General features: G+C 46.6%; 1 protein-coding gene across 4 annotated transcripts in view; it reads left to right on the forward strand.

Moving 5' to 3' along the window:
• The first annotated feature begins 1,581 nt into the window (after window positions 1-1,581).
• Window positions 1,582-14,798, forward strand: part of ZNF827 (zinc finger protein 827) — a 142,903-nt gene continuing 129,686 nt past the window's right edge. For all 4 annotated transcript variants that reach the window (XM_066573673.1, XM_066573674.1, XM_066573676.1 and 1 more), the window contains exon 1: window positions 1,582-1,923. In XM_066573673.1, the coding sequence (XP_066429770.1) occupies window positions 1,878-1,923 (46 nt within the window). In that variant the 5' untranslated portion in view covers window positions 1,582-1,877. The remainder of the gene's footprint in view (window positions 1,924-14,798) is intronic.

Consider the following 14,798-nt stretch of genomic DNA (forward strand, 5'->3'; position numbering starts at 1 on the left):
TAAAGATTCGGGTGCCGGCACGGAGCGGGGAGCTGCAGGGGAGAGCGGGGAGGAACGGAGGTAAGATCTTTCTCTCCTTCTCTCCCGCCCGCTCTCCCCTGCGACTCACCTGTCAGCCGCAGCGGCACCCGAATCTTTAGACCCGAGCACAGCGATACTCGGATAAAGCCAATTACTCGAGCGAGTAGTGCTTTTCCGAGTACGCTCGCTCATCTCTACTGCCTGCCTTATCTTTCTGCATTTTGCTATTTTCCTTACCCACGTTTCCCTACGGATCCTCCGTTTTATCGTATCGCAACGCAATCCGTTTTTAACATTAGCAGCTCCTGTTCTCATCTATGGCGTGAGAAAAACGCAGGCTGCACCGATGCGCAATGTTTTTCCAGGAAAAAGTATCGCTGATGTCCAAACATCGCATGAACAAAAAATGTGATCTCTGCGCTTTTCTCGCGACTATATCACGCTCGCCAATGTGAAGGAGCCCTTAAGGAGTTTTGGATGTGTCCTTTTTTCCAGCGCCATTACCCAACGACTCACACATCTCCTTGCATATTGCATCGGCATTTGTGTACCCACTGACTACGCAGAAAAACAGGACACCTTCTATTGTTTTGTGTAACAAAACGCGTTCAAACTCCTTGACTGTGAAAAACCCACGGGTTCTATTCTCTGCGCACGCGAATACGTCCGTGTGCAGCATAGGATTAAAACCAATAAAAACACTTCCATCTTATCACCCTTCGACCATTTCACCCTTTCCTTCCTAAAATAAACTCTTAGAATAGAAACAATACTTATTAAAGATAACGATGAAAGGGTGGAGTGTTAAGGCAGCAGAAACGCAGTCCTAAGCTCTCGCTCACGACCTGAAGGTTGCGGGTTCAATCCCTGCCAGTAGCCGGCTCAAGGTTGACTCATCCTTCCGAGGTCAGTAAAATGAGGGGTAATAAATAAATGACCTGAAAGCGCTATATAAATAGGCTTTTATTTATTTTAACTTTCTACAACATCCTATTTTTTTCGGAGGGCGTTCTAAATCAGATTGCAAAAAAACCCCAAATATTTGTTGACCCCATCTCTGTTGCCAATGCAAGAAACAAAGGCCACATGAAACACAACGCTGTGCCAACAGGTGTCTTCCCCGGTCCCTAATGGAGCCCACTAAGGGGTCTGCCAGAACCCCCTGCCCTCATCCCTATCCACCGCAGTGCATCCCCCCATCCCCGCTGACCCCTCTGTGTGCCATCATGTCTAATGTGGAGGAGCATGGCCATGAATGAGCAAGAGCCACGCTGCTGCTGCTGGGGAAGTAAGTTTGTAGCCTCAGCCCTCGGCCGTGCCTTGTGAATGACATTAACCTTAAGAGTGTTTTACTGCAGTCCCTGCACACATGTCTACCTCCTCCCTCCAGGAGCTGAAGGGGAGCAGGGTGTGCAAAGTGCAAGGGGAGGAGGAGGAGAGAGCCTAGGGCAGCAGCAGCTCTGCACTGTGACCCAGCCTTGGCTGTGAGCTTGTCTGCTGGATGTCTGAGGCTGGGAGGCTGCAGCCCCTCCGTATGTGTGCGCTCCGCCACCGCCGCCGCCGCTGCTGCCCTTTGATCCTTGCACTAGTGTTAGGGGGAGACACACAGGGAGCAGCCATAGACACGGCAGCCGCGGCATCATGTCGCCCCTCCGTACACACAACACACACATAGATCCCATCCATTGAGGGACCTTTATCAGGGGAGGACAAGCCAGGTGCAGCCCGGGCGCCCTGACTCCGGAGCCCGCAGGAGCTGCTCCCTCATGTGCACCGCCGCCGACGAGGAGAAGGTGATGGACGCGGAGATCCCCCCGGCTCTCTCCACACGCCGCGCCGCACCATAAGGGGACACAATGCCCAGGAGGAAGCAGGAGCAGCCCAAGCGCCTGCCAGCTGCACGTAAGTGCCCGCCGCCGCTGTGTGCCCGCAGCCCCCCGCTTAGGGTTATGAGGGGTTATCTGCCGAGCAGGGCAGCCATGTTGTGGAGAGCCGCCGCCGTCCTCTGCCCATTTATTGCATCGTTTTATTCAGTGTTGTGTGTGTCTGGGCGACCTGCTGCCCCCGCCGTGCCCACCTTGCCCGCTCCCTCTCCCGCCTGGCATGCTGCCCCCACCCCCTCCGCTCTTTAGTGTTGGGGTCTGCGGAATCAATAGGGCTCTGTCCCCGGGTAAAGGTTGCGGCCAGCTCCGGCTGCTGAGCCTGTCGGCCCCGGGAGGAGAGGCAGCAGCAGATGCAAGGGGGAGGGAGGGAGATGAGGAGGAGGTTTGTGCAAGAAACCCGAGGGGTGGGCCGAGCTGAGGAGGGAGAAAAGGGGGTGTCTGTATAGGAATCCCTGGGCAAGGGGGGCACCGGGGGTCAGGCTGTGCCCGCACTGGGCAACATGCAACTTTTGCTGCTACTTCTTGCAGCCCTATTCCTGCATTGTTCTGTGGCAGTGCCCATTGTGGAACTTTTCTGATGCTGAGGGTAGTATGGGAGAAGGGGGCATCAGTGCCACCCCAGTAGTGCCAACATCAGTAGTGGCAGCATTATCATTAATCCTTAGGGTTAGGGGACACTCCTGGTTTCTTTTTTTTTTTTTAAAGGGCATCTGTCGTCAGGAGTGACCCCTGTAAATCAAGGAGGGCATGAACCTGACGCAGGGGAGGTAGCGGGCACATTATACCCTCTGAACTGCCCCGTTGTTGGGACACCCTTACTTTGTAAAAATAGCAAGTGCTGGGCACAAGGGGTACCTGACTGGCATGTTATGTGCTTCATACCAGGCAATCGTGTTGCCTTTTACTGTCTAGGAAGGCTCAATGGGAGGTGCGGGCACAGTGTGCATATGGCATACATTAATTGGCACTTTATAGATTTTTTTTTGTGGGTTCACTGGCTGAAAAGGAAGATGCAGTGTGAGGTGCGGACATAATATGCATATGGCACATGTTAGATTGGCACTTCATTGGGTTGTTAAGTGGGTTCAGTGACCGACCAGGAAGACTCAATGGGAGGTACGGGCATAATCTGGATATGGCATACGTTAATTGGCACTTTATGGGTTTTTTAGTGGGTTCACTGACTGTCCAGGAAGACTCAATGTGAAGTGCGGGCACAATCTGCATATGGTGCAGCTTAGATTGGCACTTTATGGGGTTGTTTAGTGGGTTCACTGACTGTCCAATGTGAGGTGTGGGCACAATCTGCATATGGCATATGTCAATTGGCACTTTATGTTTTTTTTAATGGGTTCACTGACTGACCAGGAAGACTGAATGTGAGGTGTGGGCATAATCTGCATATGGCGCATGTTAGATTGGCACTTCACGGGGGTTACCTAGTGGGTTCACTGACTGTCTCAGAAGACTGAGTGTGAGGTGCGGGCACAATCTGCATATGGTACGCGTTAGATTAGCACTTGATGGGTTGCTTTGTGGGTTCACTGACTGTCCAGGAAGACTCAGTGTGAGGTGTGGGCATAATCTGCATATTCCTTAAGATTGGCACTTCACTGGGTTGTTTAGTGGGTTCCCCAGCCCTCCTCCACCCTACTCTGCCCAGGATATGTATATACTGGCACTAGACTATGTAGAGTATAATGTCACAGACTAGAAGAGAGCTGATCTGTAACCCCTGTAGTATATCCTCTGCTGCCCCTGGGTACCTTGTCTCCCCCAGTAATGGCATGCCTGTGATGCCACTAACTAGTTGTAGGCTGGATTGTATGCTAGCTGATCCGGGCACACAGGTGCATGCATGCTCAGGGCAAGGGTTAAATGTGATGGGGTAAACAAGGGTCCTGTGCTGCAGCGGCTCTGTACATGTCTGTGTTGTCTGCCTGTCTATGTAAGCCACAGTCGGTCACCTGAAGTTCACAAGGTTGGGGGAGGGGAGGGAGGGGTCAGGTTGTTGCTTTCCATTTGCAGCCATTTGCTCTCTGCAGACGGATCCCGATCAATATCCATAACATAAATATATGTATGCATGTCTCCGACACACGGGGAAGAATAGGAGGCTGGCAGAGCTGCAGTGTGGGCATTAATTAATCCCGCAGCTTTCACTGGCATCCAGCTCTTGCATGTACATTGTCCATACATTGTATCACCGCTTGTAAGGAGTGTCTACATAATTGATACTATTCGTATCATTATCTCCAGTGGCCTTTGCCGGCATCAGATCAGGTCATTTGTAATGCCCCTTTCTAAAGGATTTTTTTTTTCCTGATGTGCCCACTAGAGGACCTGGCATGGATCACATGCATGCGGTGCACAAGGCTCTGCTCCAGAGGGTTAATTAAAGTGCACCCGGCTTCTCTTAATGGGCTGGGCATAACCTGCAGATAACATCAATATATTCTTTTTGTCCGTTTCCCTTTTTTTTCCACTCTGCCAGTTTTCTGCCTAAAGTTTAGATTTGATTGTAGTTTTTTTTTTCTGGGGTCTGTGCCAAGCATAGATTGCAAGCTCTGCGTCGCAGGTGCGCTGGACCAGGGAGTAAACGGTTTGTCAGGTGCTGCAGGCAGTCCCTGAAGAGGTTAATTACAGTGTAGACGTTTTGCTATTTTTGTTTTTGCTTTGAAGACAGAAATATGTAAGGATTGAGCGGATCTGGAGAAGGCGACCTCTGGCGAGCGGTGGATGTATAGAAGTGGCAGAGCCATGTGACCTTGACCCCGACCTCAGCTACTCCCCTCCAGCTCTGAGTCATTCTCCATTTTAGCTCAGTCACTGTGGGCCTAGAAGGTCCCTTTGTGCTCTCACTATTAAATCAAGCTCTTCTTCTCACCCCGTCCCTTATCTGTCCCTGTTCTTAGGTTAGTAGTAGTTGCAGATCATTCTGCGCCATCTCACTTGAAGTCTCCTCGGTAGGAGTAGATTGTCACCAGCTGTACTTGTGTCCCTGGAACTTCCCACTCGTGCGTGTATACAATATTGTTCTCATCCTTCTGGGCTTATAGCTGCTTGTAGTTCTTGCAATATACCTGAAAGGAAACTCCCACAAAGTAGACAAAAGGGAAAAGAAGTGAAGAGACTCCGAAGTTGTCAGCGCAGATATAGTCCCCTCTCTGGGGACAGCAGGACATAGTGCTGCACATTGATTTCACTGGTCTGTCCCTAATGTGGGGATATGTAGCAGTTTTGGAGAACCTAAACAGTTTTTGTATTGTTTTTTTAAACAAATATTATTATTGACATGTTGATAAATACACCAAATCATGTCATCTACAATACAACATCTCCTCGCAGGCTGCCTCCCCCCTTACAATGGGAAAGAAGTCCTGACATCACAATATATAAGGCCGGCTCACACGAGCGTATCTCGCAGTATGCGGTACGTAATGACATTGTGTGTGGGCTGCGGCCCACCCATTGCCATGTACTATCTGGACGTGTGTGCACGCGTAATACGCGCCGAGATAGAACATGCTGTGATTTTTTTTTGTGCGCATAATATACGCATTTCTTGTGCAACATGGCCGCCTATAAGATTTTGGTACAGCGTATTACACGTGCAAAATCCGCGCTCTTCATACACAATTACCATACGCTCACCTAAAACAGCACTTAGTCTGCCTTCATGTCTGCAGGGGGATTACGTTTTCCTGCTCCGTTCAGAGTGCTGAACGGACTGCGTTGACTATATTGGGGTTCCCTCGGTTTTCGCTCAGCTGCCCGGCAATTTTCTGGAAGAAAAAACTCGGCATGCAGCACTTTCTCTTCTGGCATTTTGCGCCGGATCTGCGACAGAACAAACGACTAGTGGTTCTAATGCAGATGTGAACGCGGCCTAAGCCATCATATTATGTGGGTAAGTATATGTAATTTTTGATTTAACAGTAGTATAAAGCCTTAGTCAGACGGGCGTTTTTTCGCGCGATTTGCGCATCGCATGTCGCATGCGCAAATCGCGTGACCGGGGGCGAAAAATCGCGGGAAAAATCGGCACCTAGCCGTGTTAATCGTCGCAGCAAAACGCCCGTCTGACCAGAGAAAAATCGCCGTGCGCATCAAAATGCGCATGAAACTTAGACTGGCCGGCGAAAAAAATGATTTTGGTGCGCACATAAAACGCCGAACGCAGATAGGCACGATCTGCGAATCATCGTGTCCTATAATTTATCGCATATCCGCATAAAAAGCGGACATGTGACCGATACCATAGCGAACCATTGGTTCTATATATGCGCGAATCGCATGCGCATGCGCAAATCGTGCGAAAAAACACCCGTCTGACTAAGGCCTAAAAAACAAATATTGAGATACACAGACACAATAACTAATTCTACTTGTAGTTGCTACCGGAGAAGTGACCGTATTCTGTTTTGAACTAACGCAGGAGAGGCTAGTCCAGAGTTGTCAATCCATGGGGACCGAAGAACTCCAAACTTCTTTAAAGGGGTTATCCAGGGAGAATACTGTGCGGGCACATGTTGTTAGCGCCGCAATAACACAGAGGTTGTAGCCGAAGCCTCTGCGCCGACCTCTGTGTAGTGGCCGGCACTTGTAACTGCAGGCACGGCTCTCATTGATTTCATGTACGCATGAATTGAACACATAAATTGGGGCTCCATTGGACTCCAGATTTATGCACAGTAATGCCGGCTGCACACGGGCGTTCTGTATTCCACATGCGGGAGCCCGCAACGGAATCAGTCTCTGACCCCGGCCGGCAACCCTGCGTACTTTGTCCTTTCTGTAATGCGGATGACCATGGGTGCTCGCCGTCGGTCATGCACAGTACAGATTTTTTTTTAAATATCTGTCTTTCCCACGCAGTTGCTAGGTGATGACGCGGGTACCCGTGGCCTATCCGCAGTCAATTGCAGATGGGTTGTGGGTTGGGCGGCTTCCATTGACTTCAATGGAAGTCGTCCACGTGGAACCCACGGCAAAATAGAACATGTTGCTATTTTTTTTCTCCGCTCACGGAAATCACAATTCGTTTCCACGAGTGTGAAGCAAAAAGTGATTTTTTTTAATTTTTTTTTTTCGTCCATAGCATGTTTTGAACAGTATTTACTGCGGATGCTCCTCACGGACAATGACTGCGGATTCCGCAGCAAATATCCTTTCTTGTGCAGCCGGCCTAAGGGCAGTTTCACACACATGTATCATGGACACGTTTATGCATTCGTAATGCGGATGTGTGTCCTGGCCCAACCACGAGTTTTACTGACCTGATCTGTCAACATCAGTAAAACTTTTAGGCTGGGACACACATCCGTATTTTGGGTGCAGAAATATGGCTCTAATATGCTGGTCTGAAACCGGCCTTAGGTCCATCTCACAAACCAGATTTGAATTGCGGATTCCGCGATTGCCATCCGCGGTTAAACACAGGCATTCAAAGGCATGTCGTTTTAAATTTTCCTTCACACCTTTGGTTACGAATTGCGGATTCCGTGAGCAGAAGAAAAATCGCAGCAAATTCCATTAACATTGCATATTGCTAAACGATGGTGTGGGAAATGCAAACAACCCCCCCCCCCTTCCCACCTGTACTGTACATGACCGCCTCTGAGCCTCCGTGGTCACACGTAACACAGTTACTTGCTGTACCCAGTATCAACGGTCGGGTTCCCAGTCAGAATCTGAACTGGTTGTGTGAGCCTCGCCTTAGGGTAAGGACATGCATAATGGCAACTACAAGTAGCTACAAACCATGCCCATGTGCAGTGGTGGATACCTGCACAATTATGTGGGCTTTGCCGGCAAAATTGAGTAGCCATTGGCCACGGTATTTGGGAGTGAGTTGTGGCTGCTGCTATGTGTGCCCTCACCTTTCTAGGGCATAAGCTTGTCAGTAAGCTGCAGGGTGGTTGGGGGTATGCATCCGATGAATACAAGGACCACTGTCTCACAGTGCTGGCATCACCCAGAGAGTTCTTCAATACTTCTGCATATTGATCTAGAAGTAAAAAAATGCTAAAATGTCTGTTTTTAGTAAATGTAAGACCACAGTGTGATGAGAAAACTTGCTTGAGAATTGTTATACTATGGAGGATTCAGTTATATCGGCAGTGGTGACCACTCCTCTGTAAATCGACACTATCTGGAGATGGTGAGGCATTACGTAGGGCATCTAGAAGAGGGTTAAACAGCTGGCATCAGGATCGCCTGCTGTACAGCCCACCAAAACCAGTGTTTGGGGAGAGGGAACTCCACTTCTTGCAATGTGATCTCACACACGATAAGTACATCACAAGTTTACACTATATCACATTTACTCAACACTCATCTCTAAATAGCTTCCTGTCATCTACAAAGCAGCCTCTGCCCGCCTCGGACATGAGGACTACGTGGTAGAAGTGTGACCAGAAGATGCTGCTGTGTGTAAGAAGCAGCCGGGCCCTAAGTCCCCACTAGAAGGTCATATTCACACGTACATTCACACATGGCGGCTTTGTTGCAACGATCTCTGCAAATGAGAATTCATGCCCATTCATCTATATGAGGTTGTTTCTGCGGTAACATCATTTTTTGGAAACTCCACTCAGATGAATGGGAAAGTCACATAAATTTGCACATCAAGTCTGCCATGTGTGATTGTAGCCCAAGGGCATGTTCACACAGGGTGGCTTTTCCGTGCAAACCCTCCGCATGGAAAATCCGCAGTATTTACAGGAGCAGCAAAGTGGATAAGGCCTCATGTCCACTAGCTAAATGGAATTGTGGATTCCGCAGCGGATTTTGCCCATAGGGAATCATTGGCCATCCGCGGGTCCATTAAACTGATTTTTGCACCCGCGGATGGCATTTTAAAAGAATTGCGTTTTTCACGCGCGGGAGAAAAAACGCGGCATGCTCCATTCTGCCGCGGATTCCGCGCGGATCGGCAACATTGCTATCACATCGATAGCAATGTGTGCGGATATCTGCATGCAAAAAAAATGCCATTTAAAGTAAATCCGCGTGGAATCCGCGGCAGATTCTGCGCGGATTGTATTTTTCTAGTGGACATGAGGCCTAAGACTTTCAAAGTCTCATCCACACGCTCCGGAAAAAAATCCTATAAAACCTGTGTGTAATTTGACATGTGGTGTGGAATTTAAATCCCCAGCATGACTATTTTAGCGCCGTTCATGCTGCAGAATCCACCTCTTCTCACTGAGGGGGTGTATTCCAAACCAAAATAAGCGTTAAATGCTGCCAAAATCTGCAACGGGTTTTAATGCAAACTTTCATCTGCGGATCTGCTGTGGAAAATGCGTAACCAAATCCACATGAAATTCCGCATTACAATTTACCCCTTCAATTGAATCCTGCTGTGGATCTGTGGCTAAAAACCACATCAAAATCAGCATCAAATAATGCACACTTTAATGCAGATTTGCACCAAAATTTGCAGCGCAGATTCGATCTGTTTAGCTCCATTGAAATGAATGGGGATGAGTTGCAATAGCGCACACTACAAGTGAACAGGTGTGGTGCCATTTTTAGCAGAAAGCAGTCGAGTTCCATGGCTGCTCTCACAGCGGCACACAAAAATAGTTAATAAATAACGTTTACTACACGTCTGCTTTATGTTATTTTGTAAACAGTGTTTTATTTTTGTAAGAACGTTACATGATGTAAACAAATTCCAGAGACAATGTTGCATTGTTTAGGAAATGACTATTACAGAATAAGGTGTAATACTATAAACAGTTTTGAGAAAAAGTTACCCGTTGGCCCTTTCTCCTCAGCAGGGCTCCTCCTGTGTGTTAGGTGTCTGTAGCAGGTGATGTGTATATTCGCCCAGTTGCTGTAATTGGGTAAACCTTAGGCCGGGTTCATAACTGCAATTGCGCTGGAACTTCTGTTTGGACGCAAAATACCGGAAGAAATACCGCTGCATGCAGCACTTTTTCTTCTGGTAAAATGCCGGGCAGCTGAGCGGTAAATTAACGGACCCCGTTAGTCAATGGGGTCCGTTCGGCGCTGTTTGGTTTCGTCACAAGATGATCCATTTGGCCGGGGAATTCCTCTTTCCTGTTACCCGAACGGAGCCCCGAGCACAGATGGGATCGCAGCCTATAAAAGAACTTGTCCTCTGAGAGTGTTCAGTATGTCTCGCTGATGAAGGTACACATATTATAGGGATGTAACAATGGGATGTAGAAAACTGTTCACAGCCTCCTGTAATCTTATATTCACATTTGTGACACCACCTAATCACCAAGCATCATTATACATGCAAGTCCCACAACTTTTTAGATCTTCCAAAGACAATGTTTTATATTTGTTTGTTGCATGTCACCGGTTGTGATAATGAAAACAAAGATCTGGTACCGTGTTAGCCAGTAGAGCAAAATGTGATTGTTCTCAGCAAGAGAAACGACGTAATCTTGTAGATATGATACCTTTTAATGGCTAACAAAAATACATGATGTAATAATAGCGAGCTTTCGTACCAACACAGGGTACTTCTTCCGGCTTAAATGGATTGGATCTGAAGAGGCATGCATATTTATACACACTTATAACATACATACTTATGACAAGGCACAGATATGGATGTGATTGGTTCGCACTTAAAAGGAATTCTGCAAACCAGAAAACAAACTTTTTTTGTCTAGGCACTGATAGCGGAGTGAAAGTTTTATGGTCTCTAAATTACTGTTGGAGGTGGGGGAAAAGGTCAACAGGCTTGAATTGTTATAAGAGATACACAAACATTTTTAGCTAAATACTGATAAGGGAGTGAAAGTTTATGGTCCCTGAATTACTGTTGATGGGGGTCTTATCTGTGCAATCAAGTCTCACACTTCCCATTCACGCATAAATCCTGGGGAATAATTTAACCCGGTATTCAGCGTGTCAAAGGTTGTTATCAATTTATACTCCCAAATTCTTCTGTGGTTTTGTGACTTGAAACCACCCTTCAATATCAAAACTCTCATATCTCCTATGTCATGTCCATGGCTAGAGAAGTGTTCGGCCACAGGTAATTCTCTTTTTCTGTGTTTAATCATGTGGCGATGAGATCTCATCCTGGCTTTCAGTTTCTGTCCTGTTTCTCCAACATAAAGACCCCCAACAGGACATTTACTGCACATGATCAGGTACACAACATTGGACGAGGAACATGTGAATGTCCCCTGGATCTTATAGTCCTGCTGTGTGTTGGGGATCCGTATCCTGTCCGCAGTCAGTACATGTGAGCAGGTCTTACAGCTCCTTACATTACAGGGATAAGTTCCTTTTTGTGTGTCAGAGGGTAATGCACTCCTGATTATAAAGTTCCTCAAGTTAGGAGGTTGCCTGTAACACAGAAGCGGAGGGTCCGGGAATATGGTGGTCAGACGGTCATCCTTGTGCAGGGTATGGTGGAGTTTTCTTGCAAACTCCACCATACCCTGCACAAGGATGACCGTCTGACCACCATATTCCCGGACCCTCCGCTTCTGTGTTACAGGCAACCTCCTAACTTGAGGAACTTTATAATCAGGAGTGCATTACCCTCTGACACACAAAAAGGAACTTATCCCTGTAATGTAAGGAGCTGTAAGACCTGCTCACATGTACTGACTGCGGACAGGATACGGATCCCCAACACACAGCAGGACTATAAGATCCAGGGGACATTCACATGTTCCTCGTCCAATGTTGTGTACCTGATCATGTGCAGTAAATGTCCTGTTGGGGGTCTTTATGTTGGAGAAACAGGACAGAAACTGAAAGCCAGGATGAGATCTCATCGCCACACGATTGAACACAGAAGAAGAGAATTACCTGTGGCCGAACACTTCTCTAGCCATGGACATGACATAGGAGATATGAGAGTTTTGATATTGAAGGGTGGTTTCAAGTCACAAAACCACAGAAGAATTTGGGAGTATAAATTGATAACAACCTTTGACACGCTGAATACCGGGTTAAATTATTCCCCAGGATTTATGCGTGAATGGGAAGTGTGAGACTTGATTGCACAGATAAGACCCCCATCAACAGTAATTCAGGGACCATAAACTTTCACTCCCTTATCAGTATTTAGCTAAAAATGTTTGTGTATCTCTTATAACAATTCAAGCCTGTTGACCTTTTCCCCCACCTCCAACAGTAATTTAGAGACCATAAAACTTTCACTCCGCTATCAGTGCCTAGACAAAAAAAGTTTGTTTTCTGGTTTGCAGAATTCCTTTTAAGTGCGAACCAATCACATCCATATCTGTGCCTTGTCATAAGTATGTATGTTATAAGTGTGTATAAATATGCATGCCTCTTCAGATCCAATCCATTTAAGCCGGAAGAAGTACCCTGCGTTGGTACGAAAGCTCGCTATTATTACATCATGTATTTTTGTTAGCCATTAAAAGGTATCATATCTACAAGATTACGTCGTTTCTCTTGCTGAGAACAATCACCGGTTGTGATAAAATGATAATTATCGATTGAGATCCCTCTTTCTCCTTTGGTTCTACTCAGTGATAGACATCCCTGTATGCACACTGATATGGGGATGGCTGCCAATCACTGAGGGACCGCCCACTAGACTTCTGCACATAGAATGAGTAGTGATGTATGGGAATAAAGTACAAGTTTTGTTGAATCGTTTCCCACAAACTATATATCAATCTGCTCAGGTTCTCCTGCTTGCATAGATCTAGTCCTACGATGCTTAAATCAGACACCATATTCAAAGTACCAGGTTCCCTTTAAGAGCTACTAATTGCCTGAGCCCCGGAAAGGACACTTGTAAGAATGTCACATTAATGCCCTGTCGGTGGCCACATGTACATGGGACAATGATCACCCAAATTTGTTGTTGTTTCCAGCGAGAATTCGGACTATAGTCGTCCCGTGAAAGGCACTTGAGCAGGTGTGACAGAACCCTTATTGATTTAATTTCCATAGATATAACAATCCCATTTAACAATGCCTCTTTACATTTGTATATAGTTTAGTGAAAAACTAAAGGTCCCTTTACAGGGGGCGACTGTCAGGTGCATGAGCGCCTGACAGCTATCCCACGGACTGCCACCTAACTATCATTCCTGTCCTTGCATAGGAGTGCATGTCGTTCAAATGAATGGAAGCAGAGCATGCAGGGATCGTTCCCACCCGTCTGCCTCCATTCGTAGTAAGCAGGTGTCGCTCAAACATTGAGTGGCTCTGGTTTATACGGGCGATAGTCATTTGGTCTTTAGTTTTGCTAAAACCAAGAGACTTCAATAAGTGAGCGATTTCTCGCTCAGCACCCTGGTCGTGGCTACATGTACACGGGCTGATTATCATCCGAATTTGCTGTTTTCAGCAATAATTCAGATGATAATTCCCCTGTGTAAAGTACCCTTATGGGCAAAGGCACTTCAGTATTTTTTCAGGCTACAAGACTCTGACCGCCCATTGACTTATAGTAGTCGGTGTGCCAAAGCTTGCCCATTCAAGTCAATGGGGATGCAAAGAAAAAAGGGCAGCACTCGGATGCCATCTGTGTGCTGTCTGTACTTCATGAATCTTGCTAAGATACGCTGAGAAAAAAGAATTGGACCTGTTTTTTTGTGGATGTCATATATACTGAATTTAAAAAAAAACAATCCTTTGGACCGCATACGGAATGGCGAAAGGAAAAAAAAACGACCATTCTTTGCCGACACAGCATGGACAGGTTTTTAAGCTGAGCTGGCCGTGCTTCTTCTGATTAGGTTCAGTAACAGGTGCCAGATACTCTGGTTCTTATGAGACCCAAATTGCGTTCCTCTGGCAGGTAAACTTGCTGATGACATAATCAGAGTTTCAGACGTTCCTGGAATTGTCTTTTACAGCAGCGTATTTAGTGATCCTCCAACTCAATAAGGCATTTCATCATGGTCACTGGCCATGATTAAAAGCATCAGCAGGAGGAGCAGCCCAAGCGAGTTGTAGGATATTGTTTTATGGCGCTCTGCAATAGAAGGGGCATTAAAATCGTCTTCATCGTATTCCTTGGTTGGTTTAAAAATTCAAGACTGCAATAAGACTTATGTAATTAATGGCAGTTTTTAGCTACCTGAATTTGGTTCTAATATTATTTTTTAATCATGAGCATAATTAGTATACATTTCTAAAATAGGCTCTGTTTATTAGATTGCAGTTAAATGTTAACGACGTGAAAATTGAAACAATATACTTAATTGTAATTTATTATAAAAATATGTGCAATGATCTAAAAGCTCATTATTCTGTTGGCCTTAAGGTCAAGACTGCAAAAAGGTTAATCAAACCACAATCACTGATAATAAATTGTTTTTGGGCATATGGTATAGAAAGGTACTGTATAATGTACTTTACAGATTGATTGGACTCTGAACACAAACCTATATGCATGGACATGACTAATCCATGAGAGACTAGAGCTGAGCGAACGTACTCGGTAAGGGCGATTTCGCAATCGAGCACCGCGATTTTCGAGTACTTCACTACTCGGGTGAAAAGTACTCGGGTGCGCTGTGGGGCGGGGGGTTGCAGAGGGGAGTGGGGGGTAGCAGCGGGGAACAGGTGGGAGCTCTCACTCTCTCCCTCTCCCCCCCCACTCCCCGCTGCAACCCCCCGCTCACCCACAGCGCACCCGAGTACTTTTCACCCGAGTAGTGAAGTACTCGAAAATTGCAGTGCTCGATTGCGAAATCGCCCTTACCGAGTACGTTTGCTCATCTCTATGAGAGACATTAATGTGTTGAAAATACGATCACAAGGCCTCCTTCACATGGACCCCCAAAGTAAGGAAAAACGCCCCCAAAACTGTTGCATTTTATAACTTCATATTGACTTACAGCAACATCTGTCCATGGTGTTTTTCCTGAAAATGAGTATAAGCACCCAAATATTGGG

This window comes from Eleutherodactylus coqui, chromosome 7 (genome assembly GCF_035609145.1).
Source record: "Eleutherodactylus coqui strain aEleCoq1 chromosome 7, aEleCoq1.hap1, whole genome shotgun sequence".
In the NCBI taxonomy this organism is placed as follows: domain Eukaryota; kingdom Metazoa; phylum Chordata; class Amphibia; order Anura; family Eleutherodactylidae; genus Eleutherodactylus; species Eleutherodactylus coqui.